Source organism: Bos mutus, chromosome 4 (genome assembly GCF_027580195.1).
Source record: "Bos mutus isolate GX-2022 chromosome 4, NWIPB_WYAK_1.1, whole genome shotgun sequence".
NCBI classification, from domain to species: domain Eukaryota; kingdom Metazoa; phylum Chordata; class Mammalia; order Artiodactyla; family Bovidae; genus Bos; species Bos mutus.
This window is the reverse complement of record NC_091620.1, coordinates 110,264,179-110,289,903: the sequence shown is the minus strand read 5'-3', so window position 1 is coordinate 110,289,903 and position 25,725 is coordinate 110,264,179. Positions and strand designations below refer to the sequence as shown.

Sequence of the window (25,725 nt, the reverse complement as noted above, 5' to 3'; positions counted from 1 at the left end):
GCTCCCCTGGTAGCTCAGATGGTAAAGAATCTGCCTGCAATGCAGGAGACCTGGGTTTGTTCCCTGGGTCAAGAAGATCCCCTGGAGAAGGAAATGGCAACCCACCCCAGTATTCTTGCCTGGAGAATCCCATGGACAGAGGAGCCTGGTTGACTACTGTGCCTGGGATCACAGAGTTGGACACGACTGAGTGAACTAACATTTTCACTTTCAAACACATACTAAATGATGAAGCCTACTTAATAATTGACTTATACTTGTTTCTTCCCTGGTCAGCTTTCATGTCCAAAAGCTTGTCTGACTCTGGGGTCTTCTGAGAGCTTTTTACCAGTGGTGTTCAGTGAAAGCATGTTACTTCTTTTCCCTCACCCAAAGTCAGTTTTAAAAGGAGTAAGGAATGGAGAATTCCAGGAAAACATCTACTTCTGTTTCACTGATTACGCTAAAGTCTTTGACTGTGTGTACCACAACAAACTGTGGAAAATTATTAAATAGGTGGGAATATCATACCACCTAACCGATGGCACCCCACTCCAGTACTCTTGCCTAGAAAATCCCATGGACGGAGGAGCCTGGTAGGCTGCAGTCCATGGGTTCGCGAAGAGTCGGACACGACAGAGTGACTTCACTTTCACTTTTCACTTTCATGCATTGGAGAAGGAAATGGCAACCCACTCCAGTGTTCTTGCCTAGAGAATCCCAGGGATGGGGGAGCCTGGTGGGCTGCCATCTATGGGGTCGCACAGAGTCGGACATGACTGAAGCAGCTTAGTAGCAACCTGCCTCCTGTGAAATCTGTATTCAGGTCAAGAAGCAACAGTTAGAACCACACATGGAACAACAGACTGGTTCAAAACTGGGAAAATAGTACATCAAAGCTGTATATTGTCACCTTGCTTATTTAACTTATATGCAGAGTCCATGCGAAATGCTGGGCTGGATGAAGCACAAGCTAGAATCAAGATTGCTGGGAGAAATATCAATAACCTCAGATATGCAGATGACACCACCTTTATGGCAGAAAGCAAAGAGAAACTAAAGAGCCTCTTGATGAAGGTGAAAGAGGAGAATGAAAAAGCTGGCTTAAAGCTCAACATTCCAAAAACTAAGATCATGGCATCCGGTCCCATCACTTCATGGCAAATAGATGGGGAAACAATGGAAACAGTGACTGACTTTATTTTCTTGGACTCCAAAATCACTGCAGATGGTGACTGCAGCCATGAAATTAAAAGACATTTGCTCCTTGGAAGAAAAGCTATGACCAACCTAGACAGAATATTAAAAAGCAGAGACATTACTTTGCCAACCAAGGTCTGTCTAGTCAAAGCTATGGTTTTTCTGGTAGTCATGTATGGATGTGAGAGGTAGACCATGAAAGAGGCTGAACACCAAAGAATTGATGCTTTTGAACTGTGGTGTTGGAGAAGACTCTTGAGAGACCCTTGGAGTGCAAGGAGATCCAACCAGTCCATCCTAAAGGAGATCAATCCTGAATGTTCACTGGAAGGACTGACGCTGAAGCTGAAGCTCCAGTAGTTTGGCCACCTGATGCAAAGAGCTGACTCACTAGAAAAGACCCTGATGCTGGGAAAGATTGAACAGGAGGAGAAGGGGATGACAGAGGATGAGATGGTTGGATGGCATTACCCACTCGATGGATCTGAGTTTGAGCAAGCTCTAGGAGTTGGTGATGGACAGGGATGCCTGGCATGCTGCAGTCCATGCAGTCACAAAGAGTCGCACACGACTGAGTGACTGAACGACAACAAGGAATGGAGAATGGAAAACAGGAAAAGGTGAATGTCATAGTCCAGCTTGTTTCTCATCTTTTTCTTTGGCTGGATTTTTTTTTTTTTTCTGGTTATCTTTTGAAGGGATGTTCTCCACTCAGGCCTGTTTAAAACTGTCATCATATTTATAATTTATCTTTGCAGTCTCCTTTCATGTCTTTCTCTTTAAGTTTCATGGGTGTGTTCTGTTGGTCATCTAGTTCTCCAGTCTACATATGATTGAAATTAACTGAGACTCTGCTGTGTGAAAGTGCTTATGAGGAAAAAGCCTTTTCTTCAGTATTTTATGGTCTTTCTATATGCTGCTTTTTTACAAAGAAATATCTGTCTTCTGCCTTCTAAACTGATCCTGCCACAGTGTAATGAAGTCAAGATGGAGAAACCCAAACTGTAAATGTGGTTCTTTCACAGAAAACGTTTATGTTCAGGGGATTATGGTTTCAGATATGTTCTTCAAATTCCTTCCCCTTGAAACACTCATGCACCTTTGTAAATCCTATAATAAATGCTGCGTACACGCATGCCAAGTCGCTTCCGTCATGTCCGATTCTTTTGTGACCCCCATGGACTGCAGCCCACCAGGCTCCTCTGTCCATGGGGTTCTCCAGGCAAGAATACTGGAGTGTGTTGCCATTTCCTCTTCCAGGGGATCTTCTCCACCCAGGGATCAAACCTGCGTGTCTTACTTATGTCTCCTGCATTTACCGCTGGAGCCACCTGGGAACCTTAAATAAATGCTACTTGATGGATAATCAACAATGAGGAAAGAGGAACCTGATCTTGAAAGAAATGTATGCAAGTGTGGGGATTGAACCCTCCAGCTTCTTTCTGCTCTCACTCTTCTGCGTGGTGTACAGATCTAGCCACACTTGATAGCTTCATTTCAAATCACACACTCTAGAGGGAAGACTGGCGAAGTATTCTTAGGCATTCAGGTATAAACCTGTCAGACACAAGTACTTCTAAAAGCGTTGCCCAGAAGAACAGCAGCAGTTGTAGAGTGAATGAGAGGGAGATGCAGGAAGATGAAGTGGAGCATAATGTAGTGCAGGCCAGAAGAGATGCTAGCCACGAGCCAAGATAGAGACTGGGGGGCGGAAGAGTGACTGGGTTTGGTCTATAGTTACCAGGCACCTAGTCTAAAGATATTCCTTTTATTTTTGGACCAAGAAATGGCCAGAGATCAGGCCAGATGGATCTGAGACTATGCGTGTCTCATCGGTGGAGAGTGATCTGTTGGTCACGTGCCACAGGGGCCTTCTGTTCAGAACTTGTATGTGTAGGATGGCTTTCAAAAGTGTAATAACAGAGAATTACCTCCCGGCGTGATTGTTAAGGTTACTTCTGTTATTTCTAGACCAGGAAAAGTCACAAGGGTCACATAATCCAGTGAGTTGAATGAAGGAGAGAAGTTAAAATGAAGAGATTTAATGATATTTGTAATTTAGGCACGTCTAATATAGTTGGACTGTGAAGAAGGCTGAGCACTAAAGAATTGATGCTTTTGAACTGTGGTGTTGGAGAAGACTCTTGAGAGTCCCTTGGACTGCAAGGAGATCCAACCAGTCTATTCTGAAGGAGATCAGCCCTGGGATTTCTTTGGAAGGAATGATGCTGAAGCTGAACCTCCAGTACTTTGGCCACCTCATGTGAAGAGTTGACTCATTGGAAAAGACTCTGATGCTGGGAGGGATTGGGGGCAGGAGGAGAAGGGGACGACAGAGGATGAGATAGCTGGATGGTATCACTGACTCAATGGACGTGAGTCTGAGTGAACTCCGGGAGTTGGTGATGGACAGGGAGGCCTGGCGTGCTGCGACTCATGGGGTCGCAAAGAGTCGGACATGACTGAGTGACTGAACTGAACTGAACTGAATGTAGTTCCAGGCATAGTATTGTATATTAAAAAAAAGAGGAGGGGGAGAAAGTTTTTAATTAAGGTAAAATGGAAGTTTGCCAGGATACAAGACCTTATACCACCTTTTGTCTTTTCCTCCATTTGAGGTTCTCTAGATTCTTGCCCCTAATCACTGAGAGCAATCTGAGATTAATGATGTATTTGCTGGAAGCAGTCTCATAGGTTGTGTACGGAGAGCTGTGGAGTATGAATGAGAATGTCTGGACGTATAGACAGGAAGAACACATATAATAAGAATGAAATGTTACGCCTAAGAGTTCCAGTTCTCAAACGGTATTTAGCATTTCATTTTGAATTGCAGTCCTCCAAAATATCCCTTCGTACTCTAAACACACTACAGAAAATCTTCATCACCATCATTATCCTCATCATCACCTGTAGCAGCTACCCCGTGCTGGGCATTATGGAGAATTACATAGTAATTTTCACAATATCCATATGCAGTAGGTGTGCTAGGATTATCCCCATAACACAGATGAAGACACTGATACCCAGAGGTTATATGACCTGCCTACAGCTACATGGCTAGTGACAGCCATGTGTGTGTGCATACATACATGTTCATGCCATACAGCTGCTGCTGCTGCTAAGTTGCTTCAGTCGTGTCCGATTCTGTGCGACCGCATAGACGGCAGCCTACCAGGCTCCCCCGTCCCTGGGATTCTGCAGGCAAGAACACTGGAGTGGGTTGCCATTTCCTTCTCCAATGCAGGAAAGTGAAAAGTGAAAGTGAAGTTGCTCAGTCGTGTCCGACTCTTCGCGACCCCATGGACTGCAGCCCACCAGGCTCTTCCGCCCATGGGATTTTCCAGGCAAGAGTACTGGAGTGGGTTGCCATTGCCTTCTCCACCTGAGCTGAGGGAATACAAATTTAAAATTTTTAAAGGTTTGGGAAAAATCTTTTTGAAATTTCCCAAGATCCCATTTCTGGAGAAGCCTCCTTGTTATTTGTGTTGCAGTATCACTGGGCATGCATATATACACAGAAGGATATGAGGTATACATGAGAATCAGGAACTTTTCCCCCTGGTCCTGATATATTTCCATCCTCATAGTTAAGTGGGGATTTTGTTTGTTTGTTTGGTTTCAGACAAAATGCTTGAATGCTTTATTCTTTGAAAAAAGTTACAGTAATTTCACAGGTATATTAAAATCCACAGAACGTTTGAGTTCTCTGAAAGCAGAGACTGTGTCATTTATTTATGCACAATTTGCATTTAATGCATATATGTCAAGTAGAAAGTGCAATGGAAGCTTTGTCCCTAACATCATTTCACTTCTTAAAGCATATGTAGCATAAGTTTATTGGGCGTAAAATTAAACATGCTTTTTAGCTGTTATTCATATCCTTTATATAACCTCCTTTTTACTTTTTAATTTTTTTGTCAATTTCATTGGTTGATTTTCTTTTTTTAAAGAAGTAACCTTCAAGATTTTGTGAAAATTTGAGCTGCTTCTTTTATTTTGATCAGTATTTGCTTTATAGTGATATGCCATGTTGCTAGCTGAATAAATGTTTAATCCATTTTCTTTGAATTCTGTTATGTTTAACATTTACATTGATAAGTTGCTCTTTGCTTTTTATTGGTATTTGCCAGTATAAATATCATAAAATACAAATAAAATCAATATATAATATATAATATGATGTATCATTCCTTTACTTTCAGATTTTCTGTTATTTTTTGTTGTTTATTATATTTAGCCTTTATCTTGGAACGAGTGTGAGTTTGATTTTGTTGTGTAAACTGAAAATTTACATTTTTAAAGAGATTTTAACATATGTTTATGTAATTATTGTTATGATTGGATGTACTTTCTATTCACCAGTTTATTATGTGTGAGACAATGAGCACATTATAGTTGTATATCATGTTATATATTAAAAAGTACTTTTTCACGGACCATTTTATATGTCCTGTTACAGCATTGTTAATCGGCTATGCCCCAGTACGAAATAAAAAATTTTTTAAGTATATAGTTTTTGTCCTCAGTGTGTGGAAAAGAGAAAGGCAATACAGCCTTAGAATATATCCAAGACCATTTCTTCTATCCCATGTTCTTTCCCTTTGTTCTCCATGGCTGACCTTTTTCGTTCTCTATTCAGATCTTATTTGAAAGTATCACTTACTGTGGCCTGTTTTTAGCAGGCATTAAGTGCCCCCCTCTATGTCCTCGAACAGTGCCCAGTAATATTCCTAATGTACAACTTACTGTACAGTCATTACACACATCCTGGTTTTTTTCCACCTACATCTGTTTGCTTGAATTCTGTATCCTTACTGACTAGTGTCACTAAACTCCAGAGCTTTCTTTGGCCTCCTGATGCGAAGAGCCAACTCATTGGAAAAGATTCTGGGAAAGATTGAAGGCAAAGAAGAAGAGGGCAGCAGAAGATGGCATGGTTAGATAGCATCGCTCACTCAACGGACATGAGTCTGGGGAAACTCCGGAAGATAGTGAAGGACAGGGAGGCCTGGCATGCTGTAGTCCATGGCGTAGTAAAGAGTGGAACGTGATCTAACAACTGAACAACAGCAATAAAATGACTGGTGTAGTGCCTGGAAAATAATGAGCCGAGAAATACATGGTGAACAGTGAATGAATGCTAAATTCTGCACTGTGTTCTCAGCAGTTACCAGCTGGCATGCAATAAAAACTCAGTAAAGGAATCTGAACTGTTATCATCATGGCTACAACCACGTACAGCTTTATGAATGTGTCAAAAGCTTATAATTCCTCAACAATTGAAACCTGATAATGGGGCATAAATAATCACGGTCACTGGTTTTTACAGAGTGATTAAATCATAAAATTGTTACCGCCAATAAATAAGATTAGGAAAATTTATATAACAACTCTACATGTTTCTTTAGAAATTTTATGTAGCTCATAATATAAACAGAAAAAGCATTAAAAAGAAAATATACAATTGTATGCAAATTCAACTTGGGATATTTGGAAAAATTACAGTATAAGTTGCTATCTAGGGATATTTCTTTTTAAAATAAATCTGGATGTATTTGTCTTAATTTATAATTTTGGAAGTATTTGCATTGATTTAGAAAGTAAATCATTATAAAGTTTTATAAAATCAGTATTTTTTCAAATATATTCAGGAGTGCTGAGAATCTGAAAATTATCTTTTAATGAATATAGTTATGAAAAAGTAAATACATCCAATGATTAATTTTATTAGAATGATCTGTTTGTAATATTTACATGTCATACAAAATAAATAACCATCACCTTCATTTCCACTTGAAAAATGCAGGTAAGTGAAATTGTATTTGGATTGGTTAACTGTATGCATATGTGCTTTTAGTTGAAGTTAAAGTATATATATTTTAGGTAAGTTTTCTTCTTATTCCACTTAAGAGATACATATTCAATGTGAGAATTAGGCATTTAACAGATTAACAAATTGTGGACATAAATTCTTTCTAATGCACAGATATGTTTAACGTAAGATAGAATCTGGAGTAATGATTCAGCTGTGGTTAATATGGAGGGTGGAGGAGCGTGCAACTGCATACACTAAAAAATCCACCCACTTGCCTTATATTTGCTTAGTTCAGAAAGTAGTGATGACTTTGAAACAGAAAAATATTGATTCATTGTTTTATAGCCAAAGGGATGTTAATACATTTTCCTTTTTTCCTTCTAGCATACTGATTTATGTCAGTACATGGACAAGCACCCTGGGGGGCTGCACCCAGATAATGTGAAGGTAGGAAAAGATCTTTTAAGTCGAGGCTTAGCATTCTTCATGTGCATTTTTTGAGCCAAAAGCTAATCTCTCTACTATAATTTTTTTTTTTAATTGTGTGAAGAGAAGTGATTCTGAAGTGAACCATAGTCATTGATTTGACAATGAAAGCCATGCTTGGGCATTAAATATTTTCATTGGACTATTATTATTTAAACTGTACCCTATTTTTCCTTCATGGAGAAGCATTTGCCAGTAATGAGAGGGATCTACTGGAATCCTGCCAAAACTATGTTTTCAGTAGAGAGGAATCTCCAGTCGCTCTAGCTTAGCGCTCCATACTGAAATACCAATTGGTTTCAAGATAATGTATTATTATGATCCAAAACAGTGTTATGATGAGTTCATGGTGCATATTTTTTCATTTGTTTGTATAAACAGATAAAAATGATTTTTCCTTCAGTTTTCTTTTATTTCTTTTACCAGATATTGGATTAGTATGTGTAAAAACAATTAAGCTTTTCTAAGTTTTGACCTAGCAACTATTTTGGAAAATTTTCCCCATATTTCAAACTTAAAAGAGGAGATTCTTTTCTTGGCATATGTTAGGGAGTTAGAAGATACTAAAGTTTATCAGTGGGCTTAATGATGTGCTTACATTTTAGTTTTGAAATGGCTACATTTCAGGATCCTGAGAACCCATTTAGTGATATAAATGCATTTGAAGTATCATTATTTGTCTCCTTTTCATCCCATTCATTATCTGCACCTTTCTTGCAGTGTGGCATGGTTTTTCTGTTGTACTTTTCCCTTTGCTAGTAGAGGTAGATTTCACATATAGCGTTACATGTGTTCATTTCTTTTTGCTTTATAAAAATAATATTTTATTGTATATAGTTTCTTATTTTCTTGATATCTAGTTAATGGGTTTTCTTTATTAATTAGAGATGTGATGTCAGTTGTAATGAATTTAATTGAAACATTTGCCCACGTGGTAGTAAATGACAGAAGGATTTTTTCTCTACATTCCCTAGGACTGACTAACCAGTCATTAAAACTTTTGCCATTCTGACGAGTGAAAATGAAATGTTTTTACATTGGCATTTTCTTGGCTGCTAGTGACACTGGGCATCTTCATGTTTCTTGACCATTTGTGATTCTGCCATTACAATTTGCCTGTTCTTATATATTGTTCAATTTTCTATTGCATTGTTCTTTTCTTAATAAATTGAAGGCTATTTTTAATAGTTGTAACATTAATGATGGTGCTTTTTAAGATGATCACTTTTGTTATACAATTTTAAAATGTGGGAAACTGTAGGAACTCTGGCAAGACATTCTTTTTAAAATAAATACTAGAATCAGTATGGTACTTGAAGTATTTGTTGACTTTTTTCATATACGTCCTTTTTCATTGTTGTGATTTTTTGTTTTATTAAATTTTTATTTAGATTCAGTTTTTTGACTATTCGCTTTTCTTAAACATGTGTATTCATTGACATAGATAGATTTTTAGTGGTTGCACTGGGCAAGAAATTTTAACAGGCTAAGAGATTTTTTTATTAATCTTGTTTAATACTAATTAATAGTATTATTAATTACAATATGAATGTTTAATGACCGCAGTTTTTTTTCACATCAACATCACGGACTCGATGGACATGAGTTTGAGTAAACTCTGGGATATTATTAATTACAGTACTAATGTTTAATGACCGCAATTTTTTTTTAACATCAAACATCACCGACTTGATGGACATGAGTTTGAGTAAACTCCGGGAGTTGGTGATGGACAGGGAGGCCTGGTGTGCTGCGATTCATGGGGTCACAAAGAGTCGGACACGACTGAGCAACTGAACTGAACTGAACTGAATGTTTAATGACCGCAATTTTTTTTTAACACACAAACATCTCAAGTCGTCTCATTACTACATTTAATGTTCTCTTTTTAGGGTTGATTGGGTTCAAAATCAATAGTATGGTACCTCCTTACTCCTGTCTTCCACTTCAGCCCAGGTAATCTGCAGAGAGCCCAGCTAGTGAAAGCCCAGGACCTACTAGAATCAGTGGAAATCAGAGGCTACTCTGAGCTAACTTTGACCTCCCGACTTTAAATTCAGTGACAGGATTGAGATTAAAGAGCTGACTCAGCCTTTGCGAAGAACACAGGCATCACTGGATTTCCATTATCCTGGTTTGGTCTTCTCACCAACACTTTGTTGTTATTTAGTCACTTAGCCATGTCTGACTCTTTGTGACCCCCTGGACCGCAGCACGCCAGGCTTTCCTGTCCTTCACTATCTCCTGGAGTTTGCTTAGACTCATGTCCACTGAGTTGATGATGCCATCCAACCATCTCATCCTCTATTGCCCCCTTTTCTTGCCCTCAATCTTTCCCAGCATCAGGGTCTTTTCCGTTAGTCAGCTCTTCGCATCAGGTGGCCAAAGTACTGGAGCTTCTGCTTCAGCATTAGTCCTCCCAATGAATATTCAGGACTGATTTCCTTTAGGATGGACTGGTTTGATCTCCTTGCAGTCCAAGGGACTCTCAAGAGTCTTCTCCAACACCACAGTTCGAAAGCATCAGTTCTTTGGCTCAGTCTTCTTTATAGTCCAGCTCTCACATCTGTATAAGACTACTGCAAACACTATAGCTTTGACTACATGGACCTTTGTTGGCAAAATGATATCTCTGCTTTTGAATATGCTGTCTAGGTTTGTTATAGCTTTCCTTCCAAGGAGCAAGCATCTTTTAATTTCATGGCTCATTAGTTATGGGTAAGAATTGGTGGAAAACTTTATCTGTGAAGCAGAGAAAGAGAGCTCTTCCCACAGAGCATTGTTGTTTTCAGCTCAGGCTGGCATCACTGGTGATTTCTGTAGCCTTTGTAGTAAGTTCTGCTTTTTCCATTACATTACATTTTTCCTTAATTTCTTGATAGTCATGGAGAGATTGAGCTTATAGGTTACTGATTTTCGGTTACTAGGCTGCACTGCTTGAAATTGTGTTTCAATAATTCTTGCCTGTTTTGTAAGCTTTTCTTTCACCCCATGATCTGTCATCATATACTTAGTATATGTATATATGCCACTGCTGAGTCACCTCAGTCGTGTCCGACTCTGTGCGACCCCATGGACTGCGGCCCACCAGGCTCCCCCGTCCCTGGGATTCTCCAGGCAAGAACACTGGAGTGGGTTGCCATTTCCTTCTCCAATGCATGAAAGTGAAAAGTGAAAGTGAAGTCACTCAGTCGTGTCCGACTCTTAGCAACCCCATGGACTGCGGCCCACCAGGCTCCTCCGTCCATGGGATTTTCCAGGCAAGAGTAGTGGAGTGGGGTGCCGTTGCCTTCTCCAATATGTATATATACATCATTCAAATATTTAGTATGTATAGCTTTCCAAATATGAGAGGCAGCAATAGGTATTGATATCTAAGTATCCCTTTCCCCATAGTTATTGAGGTCTTGGCTTCTTTGAGGATTTGCCAAAATATTCTTGATTGTCCCAGTTCTTGGAATACTTAAGGGGGCAAGAAATTTTGGTTGGCATCGAAGAGGTCTTCAAACTGGGCTCCATAGCATAGTCATCTGTGAAATTAAAAAAATATACATATATGTATATGTGTGTATGTATATATATCTATACGTGGGCTTCCCTGCTGGCTCAGTGGTAAAGAGTCCGCCTGCCAATTCAGGATATATGGAATCTATCCCTGAGATGGGAAGATTCCCTGGTGTAGGAAATGGCAACCTACTCTAGTATTTTTGCCTGGAGAATCCTGTGGACAGAGAAGCCTGGCAGACTACAGTCCATGGGGTCATAAAGAATTGGACATGACTGAGCAACTGAGCACACACACACACACACACACACACATATAGTCTCTTTTCTTTTCCCAGAATCAAAATTTTAAAAGCACCCTAAGGAGGAAATGGGCTTCCCTTGTGGCTTAGCTGGTAAAGAGTCTGCCTGCAATGGGGGAGACCTGTGGGTTGGAAAGATCCCCTGGAGAAGGGAAAGGCTCCCACTCCAGTATACTGGCCTGGAGAATTCAGTGGACCGTATATAGTCCATGAGTGACTTTCTCTTAAGTAGGAGATGGTGGGCATTTGCTCAGGCCAGGGCTGAGAGGCCTGGCTCCTCGCACAAGCCCCAGCATCAGCTGCTTTCCTGTGGCCTGTAGGCGTTTGCCTGTAGCCTGGAGCGCTGGTGGTGGTGAGGGCCTGTGCTCTCTCACAGCCCCGCAGCCTGGCTGCCTCAACAGCAGTCGCTCTGCCAGCCAGTTGGCTGCTGGGGTGTCCCAGAGAACAGCAGGGGCTGGGCAGGTAGGAGGGGATATGGGAGCTTCATAAAACAGGTCTCAGACCCAGGCCTGAAGACTGAAAGCGTCTTTTATGGGGCATCGGGTCAGTCCAAGAGAACGGACCTAAAGGATCTAGGTAACGCTACAGCAAAGGCCCCCCCTTGTCAAATAAGTGACTCAGAGGAAGCAAGGTTGGTTTGTTTTGATTAGACACAGAAAGAAGCATCAAAAAATTATGAATAATAATATCTAAGAGGCAAAAGAGAGTCATACACCTGTAAAGCACAATGCTGCATTACTTTTGTTGTTGTTCAGTCACTAAATCGTGTCTGACTCTTCGCAACCCCATGGACTGCAGCACACTAGGCCTCCCTGTCCTTCACTATCTCCTGTTATTTTAAACAGGATAAATCAGTGAACATGAGGTAGCTTTGGAAATTAAAAATACGATGACAGAAATTAAAAATAACAACAGTAATTTTTAAATGGGAAACAGGATTACTTAGGATGCACTTTACATCATTGCTGTAGGTAAACTTTGAAATTTGCTTTTGTATTTTATATTCCCCTTCAGGTTTCTATTTTCACTATTTAAGTTAAGCAAAGTCTACTTTCTTCCACTTTTCTTCTTTGTACTTTCTAAAATAAAATGAAGCAATTACTAATATAATAAAATAAACAACAGTCGTAAAAATGGATGGAAGAAAAAGTTGGAGAATTGTACCAACTTATGCTTATGCACAAAGTAGAGCATAAAATAGAAATCTGAAACATGAGACAAGAAGTATTAAAAAAATTTAGAATCCACTTCAGGAGATGGGCCATCTGAATAATTGGAGAAAATAGGATGGAGTTATTAAAATAATAAACTTTGAAATATGCTTCTTCTAGATGTGAAGGATGTGAACTTCAAGATTAAACAGATCTTTTAAATGCCCAGAACATTTAATGAAAATAGAAGAACAGTAGTATTTATTATTGCAGAATTTCTGAACATGATTTCAAAGACAGATCCTACCAAAAGGAAACAGATTTACTGCTCAGAATCAATAATTACAGTGGCGTCGTCACCATTTAGGGGGTTTTTCCTGGTGGCTCAGTTGGTGAAGAATCCACTTGCAATGCAGGAGACGGCTTGCAATGCAGTCGTTCGGGTTTAATCCCTGAGTCAAGAAGATCCCCTGGAGAAAGCAATGGCAACCCACTCCAGTATTCTTGCCTGGAAAATCCCAGGGATAGAGGAGCCTGGAGGGCTATAGTTTATGGGGTCGCAGAGTTGGACATGACTTAGGAACTAAACCTTCACCATTTGGACTTCAGCAGCAGCCCTAGAAGGGAGACGGAAGTGGGACAATGACTTGACAATTCTGATGTAAAATTGTCCAATCTAGTATAATATGCAAACTATCAATGAAGTGTGAAAGCAGAATAATTATTTTCAGATGTTCAAGGAGTTGAAAATTTTGCATACCTTGCATCCTTTCTCAGAAAACGACTTGAAGATATACTCCACCCTGTAACTCAGGGAATAAACCAAGGCAGAGAAGAAAAGGAAACCTGGCAGTAGAGGCTACCTCTAAAGAGGGGTGGAGATCCTTGAGATGATGAAAAGAATCCCAGTATAACAGTGGTGCATCAGGCTGGAAGAGTAACCCGTCAGTCCAATCGCACAGGTCAGAAGACTCCAGGCGAGATTTCTAAGATGAAATTGTCAGATAGACTATCAAATGTGTTTGAGCAGATTTACAAGTTGGAAGGGGCTTCCCCGGCACCTCAGTAGTGAAGAATTAGCCAGTGCAGGAGCCACAAGAGATGCGTATTTGATCCCTGGGTCAGGAAGATCCCCTGGAGGAGGAAATGGCAACCCACTCCAGGAGAATCCCATGGACAGAGGAGTCTGGCGGGCTCCAGTCCACGGGGTAGCAAAGAGTCAGACACAGATCAGTGACTGAGCACTCAGGCACAAGATGGAAGAAGAATTTGGTGTTGAATTAGTGATAACCCCAAAGAAAACTCAACAACAGCAAACCAACCAACCAACAAAAGATCTAGATTGTTACACCAGGAAAAACAAATTATTGTGCAGTAGAGAAAAGTATTTATATGAAACGTAATGGCTCAGCTGCAAATAACATTTACATGATGATAATACAGTATTATAATCAATATGTATTATTGTAATATGTAATCAATATTACATGTTGATGTATTACATAGTTAAAAAAAGACAAACAGCTCTTTAGGATTCTGCTATGGCCAGCCTCATTCCAGGATTAGCATCCTAAAACAGTCTTCCATTTCAACTGCCACATTTGATATAAAATAAAGATCAACATCATTTTGTCAGAGCATTTTGACTCTTTGTCCAATGTTCTTTTCCTTACATTGCATGGGTCATTTATTAAATTACTGCAATTAGCGTTTTATTTGTGACTTTATGTGCTCTCAGTCACATAGGTTTGTCAGCATTTTCATAGTGAAGATAATAGTCCTACCTTCTCTGAGGGTACGGGAAGTTAAAAAAAACAGAATGCATCTTGTTAATGCCTGTGTTTTGGCATCTGAATTGCAGTGCATGGAAGCAGACAGCCCTTATCACCACGTTGCTTTCTATGGGGGGCCACTCAGCTAATTACGCACTGGCATTTCTTCACAGTTTGTCTGCACAGAGACAGTGCCCTCCTCCAGAGCTCCATGTAGGATCTGCACTGCAGGTGAAATTATTCTCAAAGAAGCCTGACTATGACACAGTGGTAGAGGTCCCATGGGTATTTCTGTGTGATGGATTAACCTATTTTTTTCATGTGGTGATATTTATTGTCACTTAAGATTTCTGAATGCAAAATGAAGAACCTAAGAATAATATTTACTAAGTTAACAGCTGTTCATAATGCTGTGCTGGATGCTGATAAAGAAAAACAGCTGAGCTAAAATAAGATCTTTTAATGGGTCTCTATAAATGCAGGGTGTGAAATCAAGGTGAGATAAACGATTGTCTTTAAAAGAGCAAGTTCTTGCAATAACTCTGAAGCTCTGCATCTGGTTAAATACTTCATGGATTATTAAAGGGTTGGATGTGATAAATAGAAGATATTGATTATAGTGAACAGAAGGAAAACATACTGATCAAATCTTGCTTCTAAATTTGACAGTTTTGACTTTTGCTCTCATCACTATGTGGCATGATGATATGGAGAAATATTTTAAACATTTCTCTCGGATTATAAAAATGTGCATATCTTTGTTTAGATTTCGTATAACTTGTTTATTGTAAAAAGCTGGGATACCATGCATCTAAGAATTCAGGCGATTTTTCTTTACAGTAAATCAGGTCAGCTTGCAAGCGTTACAAAGGTGATGTATCACTGAGGAATGAGGGGGTAGAAAGGAACAAAGGAAAGAGTACATAGCTAGTGATTTCATAATAAGCCACAGAGTAGTCTATGGTAATTTTGTACTAAATCCCAGCAAAACATCTGTTAAAGTTTTATCTTTTGTGCTATATATTCCTTGTAAGCTTTGGAATAAGCACATCAGAAAAAAGATTGTTTCAGTGTTAACTAAATTTCTGTAGTCACTCTGCTGCTTTAATGGCCTACAAACTGAGTCTGTTTGCAATATGGTTCTGAAATAAATATTCACTATTAACTAATGGTCTGTATTGTAGCATAATATCAATTTTAGACAAATGGGTAATTTTAGCAGTTAATTACTTAGAGGGCAATTTAAAACCTGAATGGAAAGCCTGAGGACACTGGCCTTGTTATAAATATTTATGATGATTAAAGGCATAACAACCAATTGCTAGAACATGATAATTGGTTTGTAAGAATTTGGGGGGAGGGTAGTTCATTTTTCTCCCCTTTACAAACCATTCACTATGAATTTTATTGGGTGTTGACTATCATAGTTGAGTTGAAGACAGAACCTAAAGTTCTTCACTGTATAATCCTCAGTGATTTACAGATTGATTGGTTTTCTAAAAAGCAACCGTGACAGTCTAAATCTCTTTCATTCAGGTTTTCGTGTGTTCTTTAAAAAATGGCAAGCATGAGAGACTGAAAATTGAGATTCATCTTTAAAAAAAAGATTAATTGATGCTGTCTCCAGCTCATATCCAGAAATGTAGATGCTTACATCTTATTACCATGACAACCCTGGATCTTCCTGTATTTTTTATGTAATTACCTTCATTTCCATGTTATCGTAATGACTTTTCTAGACGATTTTTTTCTAAAAACACATTTGTTTTTTTTTTTTTTTTACAGAACTGTAATCAAAGATATCCAAAGTAATTCTGAATTCTCTGCCTTATTCTCTGAAGCATCTGAAATTCTTTTGATGTAAAGCCTTTTTATTTTGTATCTAAATATCTGTATTAATTAAAAAGACTTGAGGATTATTATGGTTGAAAAATTGCTATTTTTCTTTCATAGTCCAGAGAACAGGCAGGTGTATAACAGTCAGAATAATATTATGCCAAATTAAGATTGTCTTATACAGATGGCACAGTGAATGGATTCCTAAATGAGAATTTCTAATGTTGAGATAGGAAATCAGATAACACCTGACTTTCTCCATATTTTGCATTAGAACTTTCATTTAGTTGGTAATGATTCCCTACTATGCATTATAGTGAATATTATAAAGCCTTTCCTTTTTCTGTATTTTGAGAAATATGGTTATTTCATGAAGTCATTCCAGTGTTTTAAAAATTTGACACCTAGTCTCAGCACCTGTCCAGTTTTCTTTTGAACCTTTTCATCCTATTTCTATTATAACAAAATAATTTTCCATATCTAGAAAGTGAAAGATTAACAACGAAAGAGTGAAATCCATGTGTCAATTCATACTGTGTTGGATGTTCAGAGGTAGTCTGAATAGTGAATTTCTGGCTAAGATGTGGGGCCTGCATTTGCTTGTTGAGAACATGTCTTTTGTATCCTTGGCATCATCTGCTGATCTGCTTATAACGATTTGAATCAGACAAAGAAATCAAGGCAGCTAATTAAACAGCCCACTCTTTCCTAGAGGTGCTTTAAAACCCAGATTGAAATGGAATTACCCCAAAGATTGATGAAATTCACATAGTCATTAGAATAATGCCATGTGATATTTTAATTGTCAGATAGAATTACCCAGCTTAGGGGGCAGATATCCAGGGGGAATAGGAAAAACACCCTCCTGGATTTTAAGCTTCAAGCCGTTCACCTTGACCCTCTCCTATTTAAAATGAATCTTGCACTTGACTCCTTTGTTGGCGTGTTTTCCTAGACAAACAAGAGAACGCAGGAGGGAAATTAGCTGAGTGGTAGTGTGTGTATACACTCCTGGGGATTTTCCTGATTGGTTTAGACAGGTTCTGCCTCCATGTGACTAGCCAGTACATTTCATAGATATTTTCTCATTAATACAGAAATTTTTGTCACTTGTGACCTTTCTAAAGAGGATGCAGAGAAGTTTATTTATCATACCTATCAAACTCAGAGTCTTTACTGCATGCCACTTGAAACATATTTTTCTCTATTGTTTAGCTTGCAGATGTGATCTGTCTCTAAGACTCTTATGCTCAAGATTCATCAGCTCCATCAGTTTTTCAGTCTGCATCTCTCTCTCATTTTTTTTTAAAGTTACATTGGCCTTATCAAATGATACTAAGACAATTCATGCTGATAGTGTCTGAGATGTTACTTTAGGCAGTAAAACCATTTTATTGTTTCTGTTCAGTTGCTCAGTTGTGTCCCACTCTTTGTGACCCCGTGAACTGCAGCCCACCAGGCTTCCCTGTCCTTCACCATCTCCTGGAGTTTGCTCAGACTCACATGTATTGAGTCAGTGATGCCATCCAACCATCTCATCCTCTGTCGCCCCCTTCTCCTGCTCTCAATCTTTCTCAGCATCAAGGTCTTTTTCCAGTGAGTCGACTCTTTGCATCAGGTGACCAAAGTATTGGAGCTTCTGCTTCAGCATCAGTTTTTCCAATGAATATTCAGGGTTGATTTCCTTTCGGATTGACTGGTTTGATCTCCTGGCAATCCAAGGGACTCTCAAGAGGCTTCTAAATTCTATTTTTTTCTTTTCATCATGTATAAAAAGAATGGCTCTGAAGTTGGGGAAGCAGTGCATGCATTCACAAGTGAAATTGAGTAAAAATTTGTATTTCATTCTATTTCTTTTTGGTTTCAAAAAGTGCATACCAGTAAGGTCAGTGTGTACTCAACATTATTTTGTTATTTGAATTCCTTGAAACAACTGTTTCAGTTTTTCTCTTGGAAAATTATGTTGGGTAACTAATAAGCCAGTAGCTTAAATCTGATTGTCTTGTTTCTACTCAGGTAGGGAATATTCCTAATACTAAATTTAGGCTACTGAGCAACTTTTTATTTTTTAAAATAATTTTTATTTATTTGTTTTATTTTTGGCCATGCTGGGTCTTTGCTGTGCGTGGGCTTTTCTCTAATTGTGGCGAGCAGGGGCTACACTCTAGTTTCAGCTTGTAGGCTTCTCGTTATGGCGGCTCCTCCTGTTGTGGAGCACAGGCTCTAGGGCACAGAGGCTCTAGGGCACAGAGGCTCTAGGGCACGCAGGCTCTAGGGCACGCAGGCTCCAGGGCACAGAGGCTCTAGGGCATGCAGGCTCTAGGGCACAGAGGCTCTAGGGCACGCAGGCTCTAGGGCACGCAGGCTCTAGGGCACAGAGGCTCTAGGGCATGCAGGCTCTAGGGCACAGAGGCTATAGGGCACGCAGGCTCTAGGGCACAGAGGCTCTAGGGCATGCAGGCTCTAGGGCACGCAGGCTTCAGCAGCTGTGGCACGTTCCCCTGGGCTCTAGAGTGCAGGCTCAATAGGCTTATTATTTGCGGCACACAGGCTTAGTTATCCTGCAGCTATGGGGGCCTTTTTGGATCAGGGATCGAACCCATGTCTCCTGCATTGACAGTCAGATTGTTTACCACTGAGCCACCAGGGAAGCTCTGACCAACCTTGTTAAACGGAAGGTTCTTGTCCTCAGCCCTCCCCAGTTCATCATCATACCTACAAACCCTCATAACTGGGAAGCCTACTTATTATGTAATACATTATACATTAGTGTAATATATTAGCGTTCTAAAAAAGCTAATGAACTTCTTTCAGGGAGCATGGGCAAACCAGGCTCTGTTTTTGCCGTTTGACTCCTTGTAAGTATCCCAGTTCTGGATCCCATGAGTCCAGTCACCTTCGTCCCTGTGGGCATCTCAGAGCTTAGAATAACCCCTTGCTGGTGTCCTCCATTGTACTGAGGCGGGAGGAGTGGGCAGAATGGGAAGCCAACTTAAGGGGCACAGAAAGTGTGCAAGGTCATTTCCCCCAAGACTTTGCCCAAGTACTTGAGATTCTTATTCTCAGAGTTATTCCCTTTTCCAGAAGGTTATCATTTTTAGTATAGAAGATTAATGTACAAATGTAGTAGAGTGCAAGGTAAATTTGGTTACATTATCTGGAAATGATGAGGCGTGTTACACATCTCAGCAGAGGGAGTGGAGTGAAGAAGCAGAAAGTTGACTAGAAGAACTCAAATAGAACAAGATATGTCAAGGCAGACTCCCCTAAATCCTCAGATTTCCTGAGAACTGAATCTGTCTGTGCATATGTGCGTGCTAAGTCGCGTCAGTCATGTCCAACTCTGTGCGACCCTATGGACTGCAGCCTTCCAGGTTCCTCTATCCATGGGATTCTCTAGGCAAGGATACTGGAGAGGGTTGCCATTCCCTTCTCCAGGGGATCTTCCCACCCAGGGATCAAACCTGCGTCTCTTACATCTTCTGCATTCGCACGTGGCTTTCCACTAGCATCACTGGGAAGCCCCAATCTGACTGTAGTACATGGCAAAAAAGGGGCGCATCTCTGATCTGACGCCCTGGCATAAATGTTTCTCTTACACCATCCCAGGAGCACACTTAATATGTTCAGAATGTCCAGAGTGACAAATTATACCATAGTTTTTATTACCTGGACTTTTAGTTCTATCTCCCTTATATCTCCATAGAGCTTTCTTAGTATTCTTTTTTTAAAAATCCAACACATAAAATTACAAAGATGCTTTATAAAATATAAACTATTTGGGCATTAATTATGTACATTGCATTACAGATTAGGATTTGATATTTGCATTAGGTATCTTCAAATTTGAAACTCGACTAAATGAAATAAATCATACTTTGAAAAATTGAAGAAGACCTATTATTGCAGTAAAATCATTATCTGATTTCTATTAGAAAGTATTTTACTATTCACTAGATATTTCAGGACTCAAATTTTTAAATTATTTTTTACTCCTAGAAAGTTTGATGTATTGAGTAATTTAATGCTTGTGCATCTTTGGATTTTTAAATAATATGATGCTAACCATGAGGCATATTATTTGAAGCATTTATTACCCATGTACTACTTTGGTTTCTTTGCTAATGTCATATTTCCTATCCTTGTAGTCACACAGTGTATTACTTTTCGTTACCGTTTGTTTAATCAAACAATATACATACGCTTTTTGGTAGCAGTATTTTATTTTATTTTATTATTTTTTTTTTTTTTTAAATTTTATTTTATTTTAAAATTTTACATAATTGTATTCGTTTTGCCAAATATCAAAATGAATCCACCACAGGTATACATGTACACCTGTGGTAGCAGTATTTTAAATTGTGGGTGTCAGAGCAAGACAAAAATGGGAAATATAAGTATTGGGAATGGGAAATGGACCTCTGCTACATGTGCTGTGTCTCCCTTTTTCCAATTCATGTGATTTCTCTGAGCCTTTATTTCTTTATCTGTGAAATAAAGATAATAGGATCTGCCTAGTAGAATTGGTAGGAAGATTAATTTACTATTAAGTACTTAGTAAACAGCAGTTACTGCAGTTGCTTAAATTGCAGAGTCTCTTCTATTGCTGTTATCCATACAATAATGAAATGAGACAGTTTTATAGCTTGGACAAATATTAAGGGCATGTGAGAAAATTAACCATTTTCAAGGTGAGCAACTTAAGATGACGGGTATTTAACCTTGGTGTGCAAGTGACAGAAAAGTAGCTTGACTGTCTCTGTAAGAATTAGTGCTGTTCAGTGAATGGGTGAAGAAGTTGGGGTATGTGTGTGGTACATACGTACAATGGAATATTGACCATAAGAGGGAACGCATTTGAATCAGTTGGAGAGAGGAGGATGAATCTAAAGCCTTTTATACAGAGTGGAGTAAGTCAGAAAGAGAAAAACAAATATATTATATTAAAGTTATATAATCTGGAAAAACAGTACTGATTAACCTAATTTGCAGTGAAGGAATGGAGACACAGATGTAGAGAATGGACGTGCAGAGTGCAAGGGAGGCTCAAGAGGAGGGGATATATATATATATATATATCCTGCCTCTCTCTGTATATATAGTTATGCCTGATTCTTGATGTTGTATGGCAGAAACCAACACAAGATTGCAAAAACAATTATCCTTCAATTAAAAATAATAAAAAATTATGGCATGGTCAGTGAAAAAAAGGACTGAGATTTTACTCTTCATGAAGAAGAATTAGTGCTGTCCATGCTGCTGCTGCTGCTGCTAAGTCGCTTCAGTCGTTTCCGACTCTGTGAGACCCCATGGGCAGCAGCCCACCAGGCTCCTCCGTCCCTGGGATTCTCCAGGCAAGAACACTGGAGTGGGTTGCCATTCCTTCTCCAATGCATGAAAGTGAAAAGTGAAAATGAAGTCACCCAGTCGTGCACGACCCTCAGCGACCCCATGGACTGCAGCCTACCAGGCTCCTCCATCCATGGGATTCTCCAGGCAAGAGTACTGGAGTGGGGTGCCATTGCCTTCTCCGTGTTATCCATAGGCCTTTCATCTATTGCTAGTTGCTGCAATAAACCCTAAGAGATGATGGACATCCCTTGAAGATCGTGAACCCTTGCCTAGAAAATCTGCAAATGTTCACCGTGCTGAGTCTCATATTAAATGGACCCTTATACATTAAATAATGCATGCCTTTCAGACCATTCATAAATCTGATTGTAAACATTGAGACAAAGAGCGTCAAAATCAGATATCCTTAGATTTTGAAGGGGGATGAAGGGGGTAAAAAATTTGTTGCTCACTGCAAGTGCCAATAATTCTTCTGAGTAACAGATATAACGTGCTGAGTCCAATGATGTGTGTGCTTTTAATCAACTTGCTCTAAATATTCTGATAGCCTTATCTTGATATTGTTTTTTTTATCTACTCAAAGTCCAAAGAGTTTCAGAAGAGACTAGAAGGAGTATTAAGGATATTCCCAAGCAGTATCTGCCATGGCCGCGAGGATATGAGTTGCTTTCTGCTGGGGATGGCAAGATAGCAGGGTTATAGATAGATCTCCTGCTGGCAAAATGTCCTTGTTCATCACGTCATTGCTGTTTTAGGCATTTTCCCATTGGGGTTCTTATTGCAAAAAGTGAACATATTTGAACTGGAGTATAACTCTTCAGTGATCCAACTGAAGAATCTGAAGACCTCTCCCTTCATAAAGTTGAGTATGGCCCTCTGTGATGACTGGGAGGGGTGGGCTGGGGGGGGGGAGGGAGGGAGGCTCAAGAGGGAGGGGATATATGTATAATTACGGGTGATTCACACGGTTGTACAGCAGAAACCAACACAATGCTGTAAAAATTTAAAAAAAAAAATGCCCTAAGGGGACAAAATATTCTTAGGAAGACCTTATGGTTACTACAGTAGATAATAAGCAAATAGAAAGGAAAAATATGTTAATTTATCAACTTCAGTATATAAAGCTTTCTGCTGCCATAGTATTTACTTCTAAGAGGATTTTAAATAGCAAAAATAGACATTCAAGAACCATATGCTTATTACATACTACATTAATTGAGACTTTTACAAACTTGGGTTCACTTAATAAAAGTACTTTGATTATATTGGGTGTATAGCTGTATTCATCCATGTGTTTAGTAAGCATCATCCTTGGTTAAGATAATGAGGTGTAGTGGAAAGTTCACGAGTGTTGTGTGATGGTTGGATTGACTGAGTAAGTTTCTTGGGCTTTAAGAGCATTAGTTTTCTCATTTGCTTAAAAGAAAAGGAAAAAAATACGAGATTATAAAAGACACATAAAATTACTTAGTCTTTTTTCAAGTTTATTTATTGCTTATATCTCTGGCCGCTCCGGGTCTTAGTTGCAGCACTTGGGGTCTTTTAGCTGTGGCACACTGGGGCTTTTGTTTGTTCGGTTGCAGCATGTGGAATCTAGAGGGCTTCCTAGTGGCTCACTGGTAAAGAATCCTCCCGCAGTGTAGGAAACTCGGGAGACACAGGTTCAGTCCTGGGGTGGGCAGGATTCCCTGGAAGATGAAACGGCAACCCACTCCAGTATTCTTGTCTGGGAAATCCCATAGACAGAGGAGCCTGGCAGGTTACCGTCCATAGGGTTGCGATGAGTTGGACACGAGTGAGCGACTAAGCATACCTGTGTGCACGTGGGATCTAGTTCCCTGAGCAGGGATTGAACCCGGGCCCCCTGTATTGGGAGTTGTTGAGTTCTAGCTACTAGACTAGCAGGAAGTCCCAGAACAGTCTTCAAATGAGTGTAAACCTTCAATTACTATGAGTCTGTCTTCCGTTTTTTGTTTTTTTTTTTTCAGTACCTGAGATCGCGTCGACGTTCACCAAGTTTTATTAGGGAGCTACAAAGCTGATGTTTCCTCTTCCTCTGCATGCAGCCCCTCCTTTGGTGGTACTTCTTGTTCTCATAGTACCCTCTGGTTTTCACAGAGATCAAACTTAGCTTGTTACGTGGTGATTTCTACAACAACCCAGTGAACTGGCTTTCTTAAAAATTTACATGGGCCAGTTAGATACTTGCCTGCATGTCTAAAGAAAGAAATCCCTAAGACTTGGGTTCTCAGAACATTCCCAGGCAATGTTCTATGGCACATTCTGTTAAACTCGGAATGACTGCTCTTTCCTTGTCCCTTGAAGGGACAATATAATTCACTGAAACCATTAGTAAACTTGGTGTTTTAGAAATAACATTTTAAGGTGTTTAACAGAAAATGCTCCAAGTTTACTAATGGTTTCAGTGAATTACATTGTCCCTTCATCACCATTACTATTATGATGGTGTGTTGATGGTTTTACAGTTTCATATATTGTCAGGCCAGAATACTGGAGTGGGTAGCCTTTCCCTTTTCCAGGGGATCTTCCCGACCCAGGAATCGAACCAGGGTCTCCTGCATTGCAGGCGGATTTTTTACCAACGGAGCTATCAGGCAAGCCCTTACTAATGGTTTTAGTGAGTTATATTGCCCCTTCACCACCATTATTATGATGACGGTATGTTGATCATTTTATAGTTTCATATATTGTCTTCTTTTCATTAATTAGAATTTTTCTTCTTATTAATTCATCTGCCTAGTGATTTCCTTGCTTGCTTTCCTCAATTTTTTCCCTCAGAAAAGCAAGAGGTTTGTCATGTAATACATTGTCTCATCTTGTGTATCTAATGAATGCTCCTTTTCCTACTAAACTTTTATGCGTAATGAAGTGTCCTCCCTCCTGTGGGCCTTCAGTTACACCCCGTTTGTGTAGCTGTCATAGTGCTGCTGCTGCTGCTGCTAAGCAGACCTCTTTAAGTGCAGTTAATCTGCTTATGTGCTTCCCAGGTGGGGCTAGTGGTAAAGAACTGACCTGCCAGTGCAGGAGATGATGGGTTCAATCCCTGCCTCAGGAAGATCCCCTGGAGAAGGGCATGGCAACCAAATCCAGTATTCTTGCCTGGAGAATCCCATGGACAGAGGAGCCTGGAGGGCTACAGTCCACAGAGTCTCCCAGGTCAGAAACAACTGAAGCCACTTAGCATGGATACATGAATCTATGTGTCTCTCATATCCAGTGGGCTGTGAGTTCCTCAAGTCAAGGAACTACATCTTACATCCTATTCATCTTTGCATCCCTCTTACATGATAGCACCTGGCAGATGGTTGGCACTTCGTAAATCCTTAAGGAATGTATTATCTGGGGATTTGTTCTGACTTAACTTTGTGCATTGTTCAAAGATCTAAAAGTTTGTGTGGGGCTCTCATTTGATGCTCTGGGCTCTGTCTGTCTTATTTGGAGCTTAGTTCGTCATGTATACAACTGTAGTTGAGTGTGTGGTTGCATCTTTCCCTAACACTGATTTTCTTAATCCTCTTTAATCTGCTATCCTATTTGAATAGCTTCTGGATTAACATGAGGATTATATATTTCTGCTAATTAGTAAAGGTGTTAAAAGAAGAGCCCTTTGGGACTGTTTGGTCTTCCCACTTCTACTCTTAGCTTCTAGAAACTCCCATTCCAGGAGTCTGTTCTTTTTTCTATCTGCTTCATCCAGATGTCCCTAAATCCTGTTCAGTCATCACATTACTTAGTAATGAGTGTCAGCTGTGGGAGCAGATTAGGAAGATGGTTGAGGCAGTCTGAAATTAAAAGACGCTTGCTCTTTGGAATAAAAGCTATGATGAACCTAGACAGCATATTAAAATCAGGCATCACTTTGCCGACAAAGGTTCATCTAGTCAAAGCTATGGTTTTTCCAGTAATCATGTATGCAAGTCAGAGCTGGACCATAAAGAAGACTGAGCACTGAAGAATTGATGCTTTTGAACTGTGGTGTTGGAGAAGACTCTTGAGAGTCCCTTGGACTGCAAGGAGATCCAACCCATCCATCCTAAAGGAAATCAACCATAAATATTCATTGGAAGGACTGATGCTGAAGCTGAAACTCCAATACTGTGGCCACCTGATGCAAAGAGCTGACTCATTATAAAAGACCCTGATGCTTGGAAAGATTGAGGACAGGAGGAGAAGGGGACAACCACGGATGAGATGGCATTACCAGCTCAATGGACATGAGTTTGAGCAAACTCTAGGAGATAGTGAAGGACAGGGAAGCCTGGCGTGCTGCAGTCCGTGGGGTCACAAAGAGTTGGACCTGACTGAGT

The 25,725-nt window shown here is 39.7% G+C and overlaps 1 protein-coding gene across 7 annotated transcripts in view; it reads left to right on the top strand.

Annotated features, from left to right (window-relative positions):
* Window positions 1-25,725, top strand: part of CDK14 (cyclin dependent kinase 14) — a 664,341-nt gene that overhangs the window by 299,046 nt on the left and 339,570 nt on the right. For 6 of the 7 annotated variants that reach the window (XM_070369886.1, XM_070369885.1, XM_070369890.1 and 3 more), the window contains one exon: window positions 7,379-7,441. The exons of the other annotated variant lie outside the window; for it this stretch is intronic. In XM_070369886.1, the coding sequence (XP_070225987.1) occupies window positions 7,379-7,441 (63 nt within the window). The remainder of the gene's footprint in view (window positions 1-7,378; window positions 7,442-25,725) is intronic. 7 annotated transcript variants of the gene reach the window in all.